At 33.2% G+C, this 22,289-nt stretch overlaps 1 protein-coding gene across 4 annotated transcripts in view; it reads left to right on the top strand.

The window, feature by feature from the left end:
- KCNH7 (potassium voltage-gated channel subfamily H member 7) overlaps positions 1-22,289 on the top strand; it is a 494,352-nt gene that overhangs the window by 402,805 nt on the left and 69,258 nt on the right. For 3 of the 4 annotated variants that reach the window (XM_063648257.1, XM_054477433.2, XM_054477432.2), the window contains 2 exons: positions 5,942-6,341; positions 17,904-18,103. In XM_063648257.1, the coding sequence (XP_063504327.1) occupies positions 5,942-6,341; positions 17,904-18,103 (600 nt within the window). Of the gene's footprint in view, positions 1-5,941; positions 6,342-17,903; positions 18,944-22,289 lie in introns of those variants that run through there. The other variant, XM_063648258.1, reaches the window with a different exon arrangement.

Raw genomic sequence — 22,289 nt, 5'->3', positions numbered from 1 at the left:
TTATTTGCTTCATTGACCCCTTTCCTTTCACACTTTACCGTTATTTTTTCTGAATCCTGAATACAAGCAAAGAAGGACTTTGAAACCTAAGTAACTGCCGTGCTCTTTGAGGGAAAATTCCAATAGAAAAGAGGGATTCTGATCATAATAATATGTTTGATTTATTAGTCTGATAGATGAATTATGAAATTGATGCAAGGAAAACATTAGCAGGTATCTATATGCCAACTCTGAGCATTTCGACAGCTGAACTTGATCTTTATAATAGATATCTTTAGTTTACTTCTAAAACATCCAATATAATCATTTTCAACTTTTAGGAACAAATCATATTTTGCAGACACATATACATATACATGTCTACACATAAAGTTGCTAAGTCTCCTTAGATGGTTTTTGGGAGTTTAGACAGAAGTTTCTATTGGCTTATATTTGGAGCTATTGGTCATGCCTCTAAAAACGTATGGCATGACTTTTAAGAGATATAAGATCCCCAATGGAAAAATTATTCTGCTTTTAGTTGATCATTTGTTTGTTTGTATGTGATTGATTGTCTACATTTTGCTAGAGATGGCATAAAGTATAATCATTGGTAAAATATTTCTCAGGACAAGTCAAATTATCATTTAAAAAATATGACATCCTTAGTTATTTATTTGTTGTAACATTTGCATACTACTGTTTAGAATCACTTGATGGTCAGTTGTCTGCTACTGTACAGAAAGCCAAAGTGAGTTCAAACTGCAGAAAAATAAAATGTTAATTATAAAACAAAACAAAAATAAATGTCTCAATAATAAAGGTTATTAAATATTGAAATGAGTTTCCCAGTGAAATTGTAAAAATCTCCTCTTTAAAAGCCATACTTTAGAAGTATTTGTGAGGTCTGATATAAATAAGTTACAATCTAGGTAATTCCCCAAGGTTGTAGACACATTCAAAATATATCTCTTTGATTGTATTAGTAAATGTGTCCTTAGAAATATTGCAATGATGTAGTTAAGCTGAACAAAGGACTAGAAACTAGTTTCCAATATTGTTGAGATTTATTGGATAAATAATTGAATAATGTATATAAGTACCAGAACTTAGAGGGGACTAGCTGAAATGAAATCTAAAGCAAAACATGAGTGTGGAGTAATGAAATTTATTACTTGTCTAGTGTTAACATTTCTCCACTTGCACCCAAATATTTATTGACAAAAAGGACAAGTGATGGATTAAGTAGAAAGTTTCAGTGATCATTCATTCTGTCAACCCTGCATATAAAACCAAAGATCACATACTTACATATTTTTATTTATAGAATAAGAATTGTATCACTTATTTATAGGCAAAGGTTTTAGAGAGTAAATTTCTAAAATAATATGCTTTAAATATAAGATTCTTAAAAATGTTTACTAAAAAATAAGGTACAATTATTTTTCAAAAATGTTTTAATATTTTTGAACAAAATTTTTTTCTTATTAATGAGTCTCTCTTCGTTTAACTGTAGACAATTTATTCTTGAGTAGAGAATTGTTTAATACTGACAAGAAGTTACTTATTCTAATTTCAAGCCTTCAAAAAGAATTCCACTGGCATGAAGAGAGAATTTTGCCTGATTTATTGTAAAATATCCACAAAAAACGACCACACAGTCTTCTTGAGTCTGTACCTAGTATCTAACATACATACAAAACTTCATTGTTTAGAATATATATATATATATAGTTAAATAATGTTTAGTTTAAAAATTAATATATCTAATAAAGGAAACTAACTTCTACCTCAATATAAGAAGGTATCTAGGGCTTTAGTAAACAGTGGATGTGGATGTATTTTTAAAGTTTTGAAATTGAATGATATTAATCAGCCACCCAGCAAAATGAATAATTGAATTTTTGGAAAAAGAGTTACTTTAGATTAAAAACAATAATATTGACAAGATACATTAAAAATAAAAATCTCACAGAGACTGACTTTACTGTGACATTTTGGAAAAAAAGAGTTAGAAAATTATTCAATCATAATAAATGAGTTGAGTTCTGAGATAGCATGGGTGCTGGTGGGTGAAGACTTGACTTGTTAAGAGTCCATTATGTCCCCTTTGCTATACTTAGTGGCAGGACTGGAAAACAAAGTGCCTTGCTTCAATGTACTGCAAAATGACTCACCTCTTTTTATATCTTATTTTCATTATGTGTTTGTATTTTATAACAGTAACCACATTTTGCCATCTAGTGAGCTTTTATGCTCTTTTTAGTTGCTTTCAAGAATAACAATAAACAGACAATATTTTTCTAATACCAGTGAAAAGTTTAAGAAATACCATCTAAGAGAGTTTTTTATCTCTAGTTTTTAAAATTGTGAAAAAATTTATGGATAGTTACATTTATTGTATTTTCAAAAATCAAAAAATTGAGATTTCCATAATGTCTGGATATTACATGAAATTAGATGTGCTGGGAGATAATTATGCATTCTGAAAGCAATTATACTCTGTCAAATTCTGATCTTAGCACAATATAATAAAGTAGTTGTTGGTCCTGTTTCTCACTTGCAGGTAACATAAAGATGGCCCATTAAACTAAACAATGGGGCTAAGGGTTCATAACAAATTGGCAGGAGAAGATTAATAAATATTAAATCTACTCTCTCTTAGATTTTAATGCAATCACTTGTCTCTATTCTGCAATCTGGGGCAAAACACCTTAAGTCTTTAAAGAAATATTAAAATGATAAGCAGGAAAGAGTTATTACAATCCTAAGCATCACCTAGAAGATGTGTTATACACAACTGTAGCTAACAAAGAATGCCCAGGTGTGTTAGCCACAATTTGATAACAATAGAAGTAAGGCAAGGCATCTGTTACATTGTGAAGCCAGCATATGTAGTTATTCTGGAGTACATGTTACAGAATTACAAGAGAATAGCTTTGACTGTTGAAGTCAGTATTCACTCATCCTTATAATGCAACTGAGAGATATAATTACAACTTAGTAATTTCTTCCCCTTCCCCCTCCTTTGTGACTCTCTCATTACTTCTGCAATTATTTAGCATGAATACTGTCATACATGTTGAGACTTCAACATGTCCCATATCTCTTAAACTTTCTTTTTCCAGAAATGATGTCACTTGTATGTTACTATGTACGTTATATTGATTTATCTGCTTAGAGAACTTACTGTCATATAGATTTTAACTTCATTTTGATAGAATGCTAGAAGAAACATCAGAGATTTCTTTGGAAGGAAGGCAAAAAGGAAGGTTGCATGCACAGCAGATTTCATTGCTTTTCTTATCATAACATCATTTTTACTCTACCATCTTTACAACCAGCAGAGTCATTAGTACTTATTACCACAATATGTTATAAAAACAGCTCATTTATTTTAAAGCTTTTCACTTCATTTAACCAACTATTTGGAGAATTTTTATTATACTTCATTTATTTTAAGGATCAGAAAGAAATTTTGCTCCAAAAACAAGAAAATTTTAACAATAATTCTCAAATATTTCTAATTTCTCAGGACAAATAAACAGAAAGTAGAATTAAGAGGAAAAATAAACACAGGAAGCTGAGCTGTGTAGAAATGGTGAAATGTTGAACCAGGGTGACTCCTACCAGAGTCTGAGCAGTCAGTGTGCCTACATGAAGTCCCTGTCTTTCAATGCCCCTGCCATTTCTTGAGGGGAGCTGCAAGGCCAGTACGGAAAGGCCCCCAGTTGTGATTCCAGATATCTAAGTGTTGCATTTAAAAAGGGTGGAAGCTCTTTCAACCCATTTCACAACATAAAGTTCCTGCTTATTGATGGAAAGAAAAATGTAAAGGATGTTTAAATAGAAACGCAGAGTTCCTGTTTATTGGGTACTATCTATAACTCTGTAAGGTTGGCCTTATTATTTGTATTCACAGATGAAGAAACTACACTTCATATACAGATGAAGTGTAAGATTAAATGAATAACTTATCCAAGGGGACATTCTGCGGAGGCAGAATTCAAACATAAGTTTGTCTGTTCCAAAGTCCTAGCACATAACTGCTAAGCTAAAATATTGATAATACATATATTAGAAAGTTTGCTTTTCTCTCAGGGATCCAGCCAATAATAACTTAAAACCTATATTCATTCATAGGGAAGAAATATACTTTTAAACCTATAAAGAAGAAAAAAAGCAAGCACCTTCATTCCACTCTGAAAAACAACTCAGTACTGAAAACAGAGAAGACTCACCTCTCTAAACATCCCCAAATGAGCAGAGACCAGAGTCTAGTTACGATAAACACGTGTCAACTACACAAGTTCCTCTCACCTTTAAAGGGTTCCAATACTAACAGAGAATAATTCAGGGGAGACTAAGTGATCCCCTTTCCCTTGTGATCACTATGGCACAAGGGAAAAACAAGAAACTGTGAAACACTTATTAGAACATTCTTTTAAAGGCAGGGTCTTGCTCTGTTGCCCAGGCTCGAGTGCAATGGCACAGTAATAGCTCACTGCAATCTCAAATTCCTGGGCTCAAGTGATCCTCCACCTCAGCCTCTAGAATAGCTGGGACTACAGGCATCCACCACCATACCCAGCTAATTTATTTTATTTTATTTTAATTTTTTGTATAGGCCGAGTCTCACTATACTGCCCAGGCTGGTCTCAAATACCTGGGCTCAAGTGATCCTACTGCTTCAGCCTGCCAAAATACTGGGATTATAGGCACAAGCCACCACACCCAGCCAGAACATTTTAATGAAAAAGTTTTTTTAATATTTAGTGCTCCTTTGTCATCATCAATATTAATACATAGGGTGTGGTAGTTATTCCATGTGCTATTTCTTCCATTAAGATATAAGTGTTCTTAACGTAGTTGGATGTGCTTTGGGAAATAAGCAGCAACAATGAACAGATAAAATAACTCAATAATTGATTGGTAAACATGATGTAACTATGGAATAATTATATGCCCTGTGAATTATATAGTACTTATAGTTGACATTATTTAGGAAACCTAAGAAATGAACTTGTAATTTGTACTTCTCAGATTTGAAGTCCAAACAACCAGTTAAGTATCCTGTTATATAGAAGTAGCCTATCATTAGATACCTGGTCAGTAATAATCACCCAATTAGTTACACATATCATAGCCAAAAGCAAAATGCAATTATAATATCACTGGGACATCAAGAAATAATTTCTCAATTTAGCACACTTAGGAATAAAAAATGCATTTAAATGTAGTGCCTAATTCATGCATGCAATCATCCAATAAGTGTTCCCACAGTTATGGGAAGAAGGGGCTTGACTGGCTCCTTCTCATTATCCAGATGGTTTGCAACTCAAATGTCAGCTCCTCAGCAAGGCCCTTCTTGGTCTTCATTTTTAAAGCAGTTTCTACCCCAATCCATGCCTCCAAATACCCTCTATCATATTTCTCTGCTTACTATCATCATGGCACTTTTCTCTCTCTGAAATTAATTATTTGTTTGTTTTTAAAAAATCTCTCTCTCCTCAGTAGATTATGATCTTGTTTTCTCTTCATTAGATTAGACACTTTGTCTATTAAATAACTGTCTCTATTAGGAAAGTAACCATGTCTGTTTGTTTAACTCTATAATATCAGTGTGTGGCCTTAGTAGGCACACAGTAACACACTAGAATGTATGTTGGTGAATGAATGAGTCACTGAGGACTTATGCAAGGCACTTAGAACATAAAACAAGACAGATTCTCTGCCCCATGTCTTGCATGCCACAATACTGAATTAATGTGTCATGCACTTTCAAAGTATTTTCCAAAGCAGGTATCACATAAAAGAAAGAACTAAGTTTAATACCGAATTTAAATAGGCAGTTATCCTTAATGCTACCATATTGTCTTAACCTGTTTTTGTCCACTGTTTCATATGAATGTACTTTGAATTGTTGCCGACTGTTTCTGACTATGTACATTTATTTCTACAGACAACAACATTAATTGGTCTTTTGAAGACTGCCCGACTCCTCCGTCTTGTGCGCGTGGCCAGGAAACTGGATCGATATTCAGAATATGGCGCTGCTGTTCTAATGCTCTTAATGTGCATCTTTGCCCTGATTGCTCACTGGCTGGCTTGCATTTGGTATGCGATTGGGAATGTAGAAAGGCCTTATCTGACTGACAAAATCGGATGGTTGGATTCCTTAGGACAACAAATTGGGAAACGTTACAATGACAGTGACTCAAGTTCTGGACCATCCATTAAAGACAAATACGTCACAGCACTTTATTTTACCTTCAGCAGTTTAACCAGTGTAGGATTCGGGAATGTGTCTCCTAACACGAATTCGGAGAAAATCTTTTCAATTTGTGTCATGTTGATTGGCTGTAAGTAGCTTTCTCTTCTGTTGTCTATTAGGATAGAATAACACCTTGAAATTAATATTTCTACAATCTTTAGAGTAAGGCAAAGAAAAAAATTACAGAAAATCGAGAAGATAATGGGATTACATATATGGGTACTGTATTCCATCAAATCTGATTCTCTCTGTGAAGTGGAGACACCAAAAGGTCTTTTTGAACTTTAGGGAACTATGGGCATAAAATTGGAGCAACATGGTTTCAGGAATTGAAACTTGCAGTCCAGTTTTACTGCTATAAAAAGAGTATCTGTAATTTATTACCAATGGTTATTTTCTATTTCAAGCTGAGGTTAGATTAGAATGGGAAATACTCATTTACACTACTTGATAGGTAGATAGATAGATAGATAGATAGATAGATAGATAGATAGAAAAAAATGTACAAACATAAAAAATGTTAACCATATATATCATTACAACAATTATTCTGTAAACTGATCTTTCATATACATGTGTATGTGTGTATATATATATATATACATGCAACATACACATACCTATTTATACATAATATACATGTAATTTTCTCTGTCATTGACTAAAAATTTCTTTTCCTGTGACATTATGTCAAGATCTAAGTGATTGGTTAATGTCATGAGCATCATTCGTAACAGATATTCTTTGGAATTAAAAAAGCTTTGTTAAAAGATGTTTTAATATTAACATGTATTTTTTAATAACACTGCAGAACCACTGAAGGTGAACTTGCTGTTTCCAGGCAGCAATCAGCAAAAGCATAAAAGCATGATGGATTTTGTTTTCATTTTTTTACCATATTTTAAAAAATAATTTCAAATTTTATTTTAGATTCAGGGGATATGTGCGCAGGTTTGTTACATGGGTATATTGTGTGATGCTGAAGTTTGGGGTATGAATGATTCCCATCACCCAGATCATGAGCATAGTACCCAATAGGTAGTTTTTCAGTCCTTGCCCTTTATCTCACTCTACTGGTCCTCCATGTCTATTGTTCTCATCTTTATGTCCATGTGTACATAATGCTTAGCCTCCACTTTTAAGTGAGAACATGTGGTCTTTGGTTTTCTGTTCATGTATTAATTCACTTAGGATAATGGCCTCCAGCTGCAGCCATGTTGCTGCAAAGGACATGCTTTTTTTTCTTTTTTATGGCTGCATAGTAGTCCATATTGTATATGTACTACATTTTATTTATCCAGTTTACTGTTGATGGACATCTAGGTTGATTCCATGTCTTCTTCAATGTGAATACTGCTGCAATGAACATATAAGTACATGTGTCTTTTTGGTAGAACGATTTATTTTTCTTCAGGCGTATACTCAGAAATGGAATTGTTGGGTCGAATGATAATTCTGTTTTAAGTTGTTTGAGAAACCTTCAAACTGCATTTCACAGTTGCTGAACTAATTTGTATTTCCCTCAAGCAATAAATGCTTATATTCCCCAATATAAGCATTCCATTTTCTCCACAGCCTCACCAGCATCTGTTATCCAGATGGTATTTCCTAAGTTTTCTTCTAGGATTCTTATGGTTTGAGGTCTTACATTCCAATCTTAAATCCATCTTGATTTAATTTTTGTAGATGGTGAAAGATAGGGGTCCAGTTCAACACTTCTGCATATGGCTAGCCAGCTGTCTTAGCACCATTTATTGAATAGGGAGTCCTTTATACATTGCTTATTTTCATCAACTTTGTTGAAGATCAGATGGCTGCAGGTGTGCACCTTGTTTTCTATTCCATTCTATTGGTTTATGTGTCTGTTTTTGTACCAGTACCATGCTCTTTTGGTTACTGTGGCCTTATAGTATAGTTTGAAGTCTGGTAATGTGATGCCTCCAGCTTTGTTCTTTTTGTTTAGGATTGCTTTGGCTATTCAGGCTCTGTTTCACTTTCTATAAATTTCATAATAGTTTTTTCTAATTCTGTGGAAAATGACATTGGTAGTTTGATAGGAATAGCATTGAATCTGTAAATTGCTTTGGGGAGTATGGCCATTTTAACAATATTGCCTCTTTCTATTCATGACCATGGAATATTTGTCCATTTGTTTGTGTCATCTATGATTTCTTTCAGCAGTGTTTTGTAGGTCTCCTTTTAGAGAGCTTTCACCTCCTTGGTTAGATATATTCCTTGCTATTTTATTTTTGACTATTGTAAATGGGATTGCATTCTTGATTTGGAACATTATTGGTTCATAGAAATGCTGCTAGTTTTTGTACATTGATTCTGTATCTTGAAACTTTACTGAAGACATTTATCATTTCTAGTATCTTTTTGGTTGTTTATAGGAATGGAATAATATTATCAGCAAAGAGAGATAATTTGACTTCTTCTTTTCCTGTTTGGAGGCCTTTTATTTCTTTCTCTTGCCTGCTTGTTCTAGCTGGGACTTCCAGTGCTAAGTTGAATAGGAGTAGTGAGAGTGGGCATCCTTGTGTTGCTCCTGCTTAATGGGAATGCTTCCAGCTTTTTCCCATTCATGATATTGGCCGTGGGTTTGCAATAGATTGCTTTTATTATTTTGAAGTATGATCTTTCAATGCCTAGTTTGTTGAGGGTTTTTAATCAGGAAAATTTTGGATTTTAAGCATGGTTTATTTCTAAAGATTCAAAAAGAACATCATCCTTAGAATGTATAGAAAGTTGAAAATAGATCCTGAAAGTTGGTTTTTAAATGTCAACATGATAATAAAATGTGCTTAGATAAATCTCTATTAATGAAATTTAAATAAATTCACCAACTTTATTGTCTACTTTATATAAAATGTACTTTTCATATTTTTAGTGTTTTTATTTTAGTAGCATTTGTATAAGCAAATAACATTACATTTCAATAACTATTAAGACATTCTACAAATTCAGTCCAAGTCTAGGCTGCAAACACAGAAGTAACATTGTACCCAGAAAGAAATGGAAGTTGAATCTCCTAGAATAAAATAGAAATATGTATTCCAGAGAGACAGAACACAGAGCAAACACAGTTCCAACCATTTTGTGATTACAACTACTAGTAAACACTTTATAGGGGTCATCTGCTTTAGTGGCATAGGTATCAAACAAGGAAATAATTGATCTTAAACATGTATATAGCAGAAATATCTTTTTAAGAAAATAGAACCTGTATTTTGAAACTTAGAATTTTTAAGAAAGAATTTTTAAAATGCACTTAAGTTTAGCCAGTTCACCACTCAGTAATCCACACCACTTGTGAGGATTAAGTAAAATATGTAGTGCTATTTATCATGTGGATTTTTTAAAATTGAAGATAACTCAGTTCTTTACTTGCTCTACACCTAATCTCCATTCCCTCAATCAGGGAATTTTAGGCAATTTTCTTCTTTTGTCCTTCCTTCCTTCCTTTCTTCTTTCCTTCCTTATTTTCCTTTTTAATATAGCACTAGACTATTTCTATTAATTTATTAAGAATAATACATGTTTTCTGCAGATGAATTGTATCTTTCAAGAAAAAAGAAAACACTCTAATCAAATTGGTTACAGTAAGATACACCCACATTTTACATACCATCATTTATTTGAATATAAGACTTGGTTCTATACACCTTAATCCAAATGAGATTATGTAAAGCTTTATGTCACACAGGAAATACTTTATAGGTACTCCTGGAGACGTGCAGCATGACTTATTATGTCATAAATAAAGAAAAGAGTAAAATTAAGACGAAGTTTGGCAATAATAAGAATACTGAAATTTATGTGCCCATTTGATGTATATAGGTGTATATGCACATGATATTCCCAGTTAAATCTAACTGTATTCAAAAATGATATGGTTTTATCTATGCACATACTCTTCAGACCCATTAGTGGCCTTATTTTAGCCTGAAAAAAATAAAATAACAAAAAATGTGATAACAGATCATATATGTGCTAATTACAACTATTGTGGTTATCAGGTTGAACTTTCTCAGCATCCTGTGTTTAACTCTAATCTTTATTCTAAAAGAAAAATTTGAAGCCAAGTTGTAGAAAACAAGGCAATCAGCCTTCTATCTTATAGCAATATAATTTAAGGAAACTAAAAATAAAATATTAAATGCAAATAGTAAATATCTAATGCATATAGATTGTTATATGCATTTTTAAAAACTGCTATTTGCAAAGACAGTTTTTGTACTGCTGACTGTGTACAGAGTACAGTAACCAGATCATATATTTTAAAAGTGTGTATAATTCAAAATAAAAAAAGGAAGACTGTGAAGTCATTAAATAATTTTAAATATAAGTGATGCTCGTATATTTATACCTGTTTTCTAACATATAGCATAATTTTATATCTTAAATATTATAAATAACATGTATATATTTAATTTTTACAAACACGTAAACCAGAAAAATAAAGGCAAATGTATTCCATTTCTGACCTGCTTGACAAGCATCTTGATTGGGAGAATTTCTTATTTTTGTAGCATGTAAAAAAAAAGTTACTGGAGTTCTGCTTCCAGTTATGATGGACTTACTAAAACCTTACTCTCTTTCTGTTAAAAACAAACAGAAAACTGAACAAAATATATGAGGCAATTGTTTTCAGGCACTGGAAAATTAATAGGGAAGTTTGATCTCTGAAAGAAGGAAAGCAAACAATATGGGCCACGTGTTATCTTGGCTTTTTGCCTGGAGGCACTTCCTGGACCACAGTGAACACAGAAGGGAGAAATAACCTAAGCAGACCCCAGCAGTCTTACAGAGTTAAGAAAACATGATCAGAGGTCATGGAGGCTAAGGTGCTGCAATTTGCAAGACAGACAACAGGAGATGTAGTTATAGAAAAGAAAAGCTCCAGAAACCTACATAGGTATCCTTTTGAATCTACTAATGAATACTAAGTCACAAATGCGTGGGGTAAAACTCCCCAAAACCCAGCAAAGAAATACCAGAAGTACTATAAGCTAAACAATTTCCAGAGCTCACATAGATGTGGGAGATTTTCAAATTTCAACCAGCAGAAAGGAAAATCCCTATTAACATCCAGAGTATTTGGTAGAAATCTCAGAAAAAAATAGTGCTGTAGTACTAGGGCTAATCTGTCCCCAAAAAAAGCTTAAACAGCAAGCTTCAAAAGGAACAAGCAGATCCTCAAGTGGTTTAACTCCTGCAAGAACATCTAACTTTTTTTAAGAAAAAAAAAAAGTTACAAGCATTGAAGAAGGTTAAATTTATAGTGCCCAATATCTATTTAAAATTTAAGAGCTATTATAAGAAACAGAAAAATGTGATTCTTAACAGGAAAAAAAATTAAGTAAAATGGAACCAGAATTTACAAAGATGATGAAAGCAAGCAAAAAAAATTCTGTTTTTTTAATAATAGAAATTTTTAACTTTAAAAATAATAGCAGAAATTTTTCCAAAATTAATGAAAACTATAAACCACATATCCAAGAAGTCCAGTGAATCCCAAACAAGTTAAGTATGAATAAAATACACTGGTGCACATCATAATCAAATATTAAATGCTGCTAGAGAAAAAAAGACACATCATATACAAAGGAAAAAGATAATGTTGATAGATTTCTTATTAGAACAATGAAAGCCAAAAGACAATGGAACAAAATCCTTATATTGCTGAAAGAAAAACAAAATCTCTTAACATAGGCATCTGTGTTTGATTAAACTACTCTTCAAAAATGACAAAACCTGACATAATTCTTCGTGAGCAGACTACAAGAAATGATAAAGTTCTTCAAGTGAAAGAAAATTATACCAGATGAAAATTTGGATCAACACAAAGGAATGAAAAACTAGAAGTGGTAAATGTGTGAGTAAAAAAAAAAAAAAGACTTTTTCCATATTTCTAAATGTCTTAAAAAATAATTGACTCCTTAAAGCAAAAATATTGCTGTAAGATTCCTACATCATTCATGACGTGGTATTATGCTATTTAAAGTAGATGTTGACCAATTTAAAATGCATGTTATAAATCCTACAACTATAGCTAACAAGCCAACAGGAAAGACAAAATGGAATAATAACAAAATAACAAATGTGAAATATTGTAGGAAATAAGTAAAAAGGGTAATGCAGAAAACAAATAGCAAGATAGTATATTTAAACCCAAATATATCAATAATTGCATTAAATGTAAATGATCTAAATGCTTTCACTGAAATGGAGAAATTATCAGAAAGTATTTTAAAAAATAAGACTCAGCCACATGCTGTCTAAAGAAAACATACTTATAAAGAGTAAAGAAAATTAAAAAGAATGTCCATAAAAATCCTAATCATAAGAAAATCTGAAGAACAGTATTAACTTCGGACAATGTAGTGATATTAACTTCAGGACAAGTACTATTACCAAAGATAAAATAGACAAATATAGCAATCCTAAATGTGTATGCACTCAATTACAGAACTTTAAATTACATGAAGGAAAAACTGATGTAACTGAAAGGAGAAATTGACAAATTCACAAGACAAATTCATAATTATAGTTTGCAATGTTAACACTCCTCTCTCAGCATTTTATAGAATAAATAGACCAAATGAATAAAAATATAGACAACTTAAATAATACTAACAGCTAAACTTGACATATTGACAATTATAAAATACCAGCAGAATACACGTTCTTTTCTAGCATGTATGGAATATTTACCAGTAGACAAGCCATATGCTGGGCTACAAAACAAATCTCAATAAATTTGAAAATGCTAAAATCATAGAAAGTATTTATCTGACCATAGAGAAACCAGAAATCAACAATAAAAGAAAGAAGAGGAGAAGGAGGAAGAGGACAAGGAGTAGGAGAAAAAACTGATAGATGTTTAGAAAGTCCCCGAATGTCTGGAAATAGGTTCCAAATAACTCACAGTTCAAAGAAGAAATCACATGGAAAATTACAAACTGTTTTTAACTTAATGAAAATGAAAATAAAATGTATCAAAATTTTTATAGGGCACCTAAGGCATTTTTTAGTGATAAATCTATATAGCTTTAAGTGTTTTTATGTAAAAAGGAGATCTAAAATCAAAAATCTAAGCTTGTATTTTAAGAAGCTAGTAAAAGGCAAGCAAATTAAAACCTAATACAACTGGAAGAAAAGAAATAATAGATATAAGAGCAGAAGTCAATAAAAATAGAAAACAAACAAGAGAGAAAGTTAGTGAAAGTAATTTTTAAAATCAGTCAAACTGATAAGCCTCCAACTAGACTAAAAGAGAGAACATAAGTTACTGTCCTGTATGAAAGAAAGATAATAACACAAGTCTTATGGACATTAAAAGAATAAGAAAAGAACATTATAAAGAACAATAAACTTGACAATTTAGATCAAATGAAAAAATTATTTGAATTATACACATTACCAAAAGTGAAACAAACAAAAATAACTCTGAATCATAAAATAAAAATTGATAAATTGGATTTCATCAAAATTAATAACTTCTGCTCTTCAAAAAACACCATTAAGAAAAGGAATGGACAAATGGTAGACTGGAAGAAAATATTTTCAATACTGAGATCATAAAAAGGCTTATATCCAGAATATATAAATAATTCTTACAAATCCATAATAAAAAGACAACTCAATTTAAAAATGGGTGAAGTATTTGAAAAGACAGTTCACAAAATATATATGAATGACTAATAAAGACATGAAAATATGTTATTAATCATCAGGAAAATGCACATTAAGACTCTAATGAGATATTACATGTACACAGTACAATGGTTAAAATTAAAGACTGATAAAACCAAGTGTTGGAGAGGACATGGAACAAATGGTATTTTCATACATTGCTGGTGAGAATGTAAAATGATACAACTTTGAAAAACAGTTTGGCAGTTTCTTATAAAGTTAAACGTACCACACAACTCAGCGATTCCACTCTTAGGTGTTTAAAAGGGAAATGAAAATATAAGCCCACACAAAGACTTGTATACAAGTGTTCATGGCAGTTTTATTTGTAATAGCCAAAAACTAGAAACAGCAAGGTTTCCATCAACAGGAGGAGATAAACAAACTATGGTATAGCCATATGATGCAAATCAATTCAGCGGTTAAAAAAAAAACAAATTACTGATACACACAACAGAATGATTCTCAAAAACATTATGTTGAGCAAAAGAAGTCAATCACAAATGTACATAATGAATATGTATATTATAATTGCACTTATGTAAAATCCTAGAAAATGCAAACTAATCTGTAATGACTTAAAGGAGCTCAGTGGTTGTCTAAGGTCTGAAGTGAGTGGTTGCAAGCAGCCAAAGAACACAAGGAGACTTTTAGAGTGAAGCAAATGTTCTATATCATGATTGTGTTTACAGGGGTGTATACATTTGTCAAAACTAATTGAACTATACACTTAAAATGGATGCATCTTACATATAAATTACACATCAATAAAATTTATTTTATTAAGTTATAGAGTTGTTTAAATTTATGTAGTAGAAATGCAGGTGTATTTGTTTGTCAACATGTTTCAGCTAATATCTTCTGACAAACCAAATATATTGGTATGGTCAGCATATCAGAATTAAGGCGTGGTGTGCTGAAGGAAATTTTAAGATACCCCTGTTTTATTTCTATAATACCTAAACTAAAGCAAACCATTTGGATGAAAAAAGAACTCCCTATTTTATAAAACTAAAAATATTGAGTTAAGGAGAGATGCCTAGATATCCATAGTCTGTCAACTTGCTTTTGATTGATATTTTTACCAGTTGGGCATCAACTAAATAATATGTACAGAACATAAGTATTTTATTCTTCTCTCTAGCTTACAACCTCTAGCTCCATTTCCTTCCTAAAAAATAGGAAAAAGATTAATGTCTTTATTATAATTTAAAAGTCATAATCACAGAATTTCCTAAAAATAAGTATTTCAGGTCACTTTTTTTTTTTTTTTTTTTTTTAAAGACAGGGTCTCAGTCTGTCACCCAGGCTGGAGTGCAGTGGCACGAACTTGGCTCACTGCAACCTGAGCCTCCCTGGATCAAGCAATTCTCGTGCCTCAGCTTCCAGAATAGCTGGTACTACAGGCGCACACCACCATACCTGGCTAATGTTTGTATTTGTTGTAGAGATGGGGTTTTGCCATGTTGCCCAGACTGGTCTCGAACCCCTGAGCTCAGGTGATCCACCTGCCTCGGCCTCCCAAAGTGCTGGGATTACAGGCATAAGCCACCTCTCCCGACCATAAATTAGTCTCTTATCTATTCAACTATGTACTTATAATCTAGATTTTGTTTCATCTTGACAGCTACTGGGAAATGCTTGTTTATGACCTAAACTAACATTTTGGTTAATTTTGATGGTAGAGATAAAACTCTACCATCCAAATAACATCTAATTTGCTAAAATCTATTTAATAAATAAGAATTTTTTGTGATCTTTCTTGATCATGTAATGGTTTAGGTAGCACATGTGTTTCCTGATCATGTGTGGTTTAGGTAAAACAAATAGCATTGATTTTGTGCCCTCTGATTGAATCTACTTCCTGAGCACATGATAGGTATTTTGGAAACATAGCATCACACGTAATTGTTTCCCCACTACATTTAGGATGAGTAAAACGTATTTTTCACATGAATCTCCTTGGATCACAGGAATCAATTTCTGGCCAATATTGTTTATTCTCTTTTTAAAGAACGATTCATTTACTCAAAAACAATTTAGGCTCACCTTTTCTTCATGTGGAAGATACAATCTAAACATCTGCTCTACCTTACAGAGAATTAATGTCTCTTATACATGCCAATTCAGCCTCACTAGAGATCTCCTGTATTAGTCTGGAAGTCCAGAGAAGCAGAACCAAAAGATACATAGATATTAGATAGACATATATGTTTGAATATAGATAAAGATATAAAGAGATTTATTAGAAGAAATTGGCTCACACGGTTATAGAGGCTGAAAAGTCTCAAGATCTGTACTCAGTAACTGGGTCTAGACCACGGAGAGCCCATGATGTGTTTTCAGTCTGAGTCGGAGCGCAAGTCCAAAGGCTGGAGAAGACTGATATTCCTGCTCAGACAGTCAAGCACAGAGTTTATTCTCCTTTACTTCCCCTTTTTCTTCTATTCAGGACTTCAATGAGTTGGATGCAGCCCACCCACAGTGGGGTGGACAATCTGCTTTACTTGTTTACTGAATCAAATGCTAATCTCCTCTGCAAACCCCTTACAGATACACCCAGAATATTTGTGTAACCAAATATCCGGGCACACTGTGGCCCAGTCAAGTTGACATAAAATTAACCACCACATCTCCCCAGCTTTCATCCCCTTAAATAGATAAAAACAAGGGGTCACTGCTTTCCCTGGGACTTTCTCTTACTTGGGATATCTATGGTACATAAGCATCTTGATAACCAAGCATGATAAGATAAAGCAAACAAGGTAAGATGGAAAAGCAAGCAAGTGCCCAGGAAAACATATTAGTTTAAAACATGGCCAGAATCTGGCCAAAGCCTACTTTGAAAATGATTAAGTGGATTATAGAAGCAATTGTTTATAAAATTTGAGGAAAAAAATGTGTTGTTTGAATTTACTTTAATTAAACACTTCAAATTTTTGTTGCTGCTTTCCCCACCCTGGTATATAGCTATTCCAGTGATTTAAACATATGTTACCATATCTCTCAGTTTCTGATAGATGTCCAAAGATCAATATTCAGAATATATATTGTGATGTGACTTTCTGTACAGAGAATAGCATTTATTTTTAGAATTATTAGAAATGAATACAAATACAAAAAAGAGAGTGCTTAAAGAGCTTATTTTAAATCATGAAGATTTAGTGTAAGAAGCACCAATACAGATATTTTACCTAAATGCTGATTATGTAGCAAGGGATCTCATAGCGGTTTCTCCCCATAGATGAAAGAACAAAAATGTGTTCTATTTTTTCCCTACAAAAATAAAACTCTGTGAATTTTCTAAGCCGGAGATATGTTTCTTATGCAAAAATACTATGAAAATGAATTGGAATAGGATAAAAACTGTATACAAATTAACACTCTAAGGAAACTGGTTTCTTAAAAGAATTTGTTATCCCTTAACAAACCTAATGTATTCAAAATAATCTCAAATTTAATAATAGATTTTTATTCTACAAGGTTAAATTTGAGGGTGAAAGGCAGAAATAAGTCACAATTTAAAACTAATATGTTAACTCCAATTCAAAAAGGGTTTTTAAATCCCTAAAAGATGCTTTTGCCTCATATTTTTTCAAGAAAATGTATTTATGGTGAGCCATGACATGCCTTCTTTTTCAAGTGAAAACGTTTATTTCAAATGCGTTTTCTCCCTAGTCAATGCTCCCAGCCACAAGCTGATATTATAAACAATCTGAGTTTTCACTTTCATTTAGAATCCATGATGAATTTGGATACTTTCCCTCTCCAGCTTTACCACTAAAATTATGAAATGTAAAGCAGTTTTAGTTTAATTTCTTTTTTTCCCCATAATCCAATAGTAAATCCTCACTAGATTGAGATAATCAAAATCCACATGCTTGATACTCTAACGATATATAACACACCTATGTGCAGTTTCCCCCATAACTTTGTTTTTTATCCAATCCAGCACTAATGTATGCAAGCATTTTTGGGAATGTATCTGCAATTATCCAAAGACTATACTCGGGAACTGCCAGGTACCACATGCAGATGCTGCGAGTAAAAGAGTTCATTCGCTTTCACCAAATCCCCAACCCTCTGAGGCAACGTCTTGAAGAATATTTCCAGCACGCATGGACTTACACCAATGGCATTGACATGAACATGGTATGTATGTCTGTTTTCCAAAATCAAAGTGCCGCAGGCATTGTAGTGATAGCCAAAATGGAATAAAAGCCAGAATCACCAGCTTTGAACCCCTTGCTTTTGTTTTCTTCTCTCGGATGTGTATTTTCTCCCCTGGAGATAGTCTCTCATTCTCAATTCATGGCATTGCATGGTGCTATATCTAGTTATACTGTGTGGCAAAGGCATTATAACATGATGCAAACTGATATAACTGTGTGTAGTAGAGTTCCCACTTCTGGTGAGAGAGAGCATTGCTTTAGCTGGGACTTGGGTTTTTACTGCATGGCCTCATTGCCAACACCCCCAAAAAATAGTTGGATCCGGTTGCAATAACATTTGGCAAGTAAACAGTAATAATTATGATGCCCCCAAACAGAGATCCCAGGTTAACACACTCTAAAAGACAGGAAATTGAAAACTTATAGGACAGGTCAGGGAGCTTAAGTATACATAAGCATTTTATGATAGGAAGTTTCACACTTTTAAGAATTTTTTTTCTATATTTTAAAGAATCTACGCTGTGCCCTTTTACTGTACCTAGTTTAATGCATCTTTCCTTTCAAGGGGAAATATGGATCCCTTCATATTTTTCCTTCACCTTTTAAGCAAATTCAACATCAATAATCACCTGTCATAACCTCCCTTCCTGTATCACTGCTCAAAAATCGACACTATTAATAATATTAATGTGGTCCAAAGACCTCTTTTTATTATTAGGAGAATTGCCCACATTCTTTTACCTTGCAATTTGGCTATAAAGGCTGACTGCTAAATAAATTATACAACAAATCCAAATTCTATGACGTATCATAGAGCACCAGAAGAAAAAGAATAAAAATATGGTGGCTTCCCATATGGCTACTCCTCCACTGGGCAAGGACCCTGTTTCTAAGAATTTCTCAGAAAATAAAAGCACTTACATTTAATTATGTCAATTGCATGAAACAATTTTTGTGTAAGTGAGCCTGTACAATTTAAATTGTTACCTTCTGCTTGACCAGTAATATTCTAATGGAGAAAGAAGGGTTCAAAACTAGCAGGAATGGGGCAGAAAGCACTGCAAATATTGCCCAATTTGAAAGTAATATTTATATATGGATAAGTTTATCATAGCTGTGTGTGATGTATTTGATTGAGAAGGACATGCCATGACAAAAATGTTAATTTGAAGAGCTAATCAAATGAGCACTTTTCACACAAAATTCCATGAGTCATTTCTAATCATTCCAAAGTTCCTTGTGAAAAATTCATTTGTAAATTGATCCCCCAAAGGAACACTTTAATCTCACAAGAAAGAGATCACTTTTCTATATTTCCATCACTGTTATTGTTTAACAAAGGTATCAGCATTCAAAATCTTTTGGGGACTCTCTGCTGCTGGGTTGGCTGAAGCAGTGTCAAGAATTTTTAATCAAAACATGTCACTCATTTTTTGTTGTTCCATACTGCCAGATTATTTCAAAAACAGTAGCAAAACAATTATTTTACCCCCCTCCATGTAACTCTAGTTTTGTGACCATTTTTTGTGATAAAGTCTATTTTGTGACAACTATTTACCTTTCATTGTTTGACTCTATTACCTATGAATATGGTTTATATACCACTTGCCTATTTACAATGTACTTATGAAAGATTTATCTCTTTCCTGTCTGCTTCACACCTTAATAAATGGAATCACAACACCCACCGGTAAGAACAGGAGGTATTTATATCCAATTTAATTCTCGTGTAAATTGTGGAGAACACCCTTGTTATCTGTCAGGTTTAGAGCTTGTTAAATGATTTCCAATGTTAGTTCTGATCTTTTTTGCATGACGTAGCTGAGGAAATACAAAGCAAGAAACTGGGGAAGACAACCTGGAAGAGGCCAAGTACAGAATAGAAATCCTTAACTTTAACAACGACTTGACCTCTAACAATATTTATATACAATTTCCCAGTCCCCATAAAAATTCACTTCTCTGCCCCTATCCCAACTCTGGTAAAGGCTATGGGTATACGGTTTGCATTAGATAATTGTCGTAAATAAAATGTCATTCTCTTTCATTATCTTCTATTTTCATGATGTAGGTGCTTTTCTTTCCTCTCATCTGCATGCCTGTATTACATCATCCTGGAGTGTGTGAGCTCTAAACCATGTGCCGCTGAGTCTTGCTTGTGGTTTTGAGAGCTTGACTTTGCACGGACTTCTTGTTTGTGTACAGTGTCTACATTTCTCATTTTGTGACTGCAAAGTGAGTAAGCAAACTGCAAGATAACTCTGAACACTCAGCAAATGGAAGATGCTTACTTCTTAAGCACTACTTATGAAACAAAGTTGATTACAGAAAAAGCAACTGTAGCCTTAGACTATTGAGAGTTTAAAAAAAATCAAAATGGATTTTTTTTTACCTCCAAAACCACACTTAAAATCCCTGTGTATTGTCAACTAAATTATAATTTAATCGCAGTTTAAAATCATTCAGATTTATGTATTGTCACACATAAAAGCACGTTAAACTTGTATTTTGCATCAGCATTCCATGATATTTTACATATAACCTTAAATATAATTTCTCACGAAACATTTCAGGTCATTTTCACTGTTCAACCATGTCCATATGAAGTATGAGATATTCAACCACACTGTATTAATTGACCTAAAATTATTTTTATGAACAAAACCATTTGATTGTTTGATAGACCACAAAAAATAAGAAATAATTGACCTAAAAAGTGTGGCCATATCCTTTAATCCCTGCATCTTCTGCTTTTTGTGTAAAAGCTATTGCCAGAATGTTTCAAAACTTAAAGCACTGTGGGAGAGTACAAAAGGAAATGGGCCAGAATAATGAAGCCAGTGAAAGAATCATGGTGTTTTGTTTTGTTTTGTATTGTTTTTGTTTTTGAGACGGAGTCTTGCTCTATTTCCCAGACTAGAGTGCAGCAGTGCCATCTAGGCTCACTGCAACCTCCACCTCCTGGGTTCAAGCAATTCTCTTGCCTCAGCCTCCTGAGTACCTGGGATTACAGGCACATGCCACCATGCCTGGCTAATTTTTGTATTTTTAGTAGAGATAGGCTTTCACCATGTTGGCCAGGATGGTCTCGACCTCCTGATCTCAAGTGATCTGCTGCCTTGGCCTCCCAAAGTGCTGGGATTACAGGCGAGAGCCACCATGCCTGGCCTAGATCATGTTCTTTGAGTATGATCTCATATTAGGAATAGTAAAAAGTATTTGAAAGATGTGCAGAAGTTAATTCTGGAAAACTCTCTTCCCTCTACCTCCAACATTTTTAGTTAGGAGTGAAGAGATATTTTTTTTCAGAGTAGGACTGAGAGCATCTCAATGAATTTCTCCAAATCAAAGCTGTCTTCTGATCTACTCTGAAACTTTCTGAGATTACCTAACACTGTTTTAGTTACAACACTACCACAGTAATGAAAATCATCTTTCATGTCAGTGTACAATCAAGTGGCCTCACATCACACACAGGAGCCTGGCTTGAATGAAGAAGGACTCCAATGACCACGGTCTATATGTCTTTCCGGATGAAGAGAAATAAACTATTTAGGGCAGAGGCTACTTCTAAATTTCATATTATAATTGCATGGAAAAAATGCCTGTATGAGCATTTAATGGAGAATTTACTCCTTACCTGAAAATAGCACCTCCTCCCCCACCAAATAATGCCCAAATAATATAAAAAAATGCAGAATAGGGATTCAGAAGACCTAAAAACTAACTCTCAGTCTGCCATTACTCTTGGACAAGTCACTTAACCTCTCTGCAATTTCATTAAACTTGTTGTTTTCCAATATTTTTAAAGCACTAGAACTCAAATACGCTTAATGTGCAAAACGTTATTATGGGAGCTTTTCTGCTTGAGGATGGCAATTCTAACCTATTTGCTGCCCATCCCCCAACTCAGGTAATCCAGAAACGGTTTTTATATATTTCAGTAAGAAAAGGGAATAGTTGCTTTTTTTTTTTTTTAGCCTGGGACATTAATGGAGGAAATTTTGAGAGACAGACATAGAAAGTAGTTGGAATAAGAACCTAGGAAGAGGTATAAACTCTCAGCTGGGTGGATAGGGGATAGGTAAGTTTTTCTTAAAGACAGGCAGGAAAGAAAAGAGAAAGGGTCAAGGTATTAGCTTGCAGGTTTAGAAGGGAACTTGATA

Source organism: Pongo pygmaeus, chromosome 11, assembly GCF_028885625.2.
Source record: "Pongo pygmaeus isolate AG05252 chromosome 11, NHGRI_mPonPyg2-v2.0_pri, whole genome shotgun sequence".
Lineage (NCBI taxonomy): Eukaryota > Metazoa > Chordata > Mammalia > Primates > Hominidae > Pongo > Pongo pygmaeus.
Note: the sequence above shows the minus strand (reverse complement) of the source record. Positions and strands in the feature narration are given on the sequence as shown.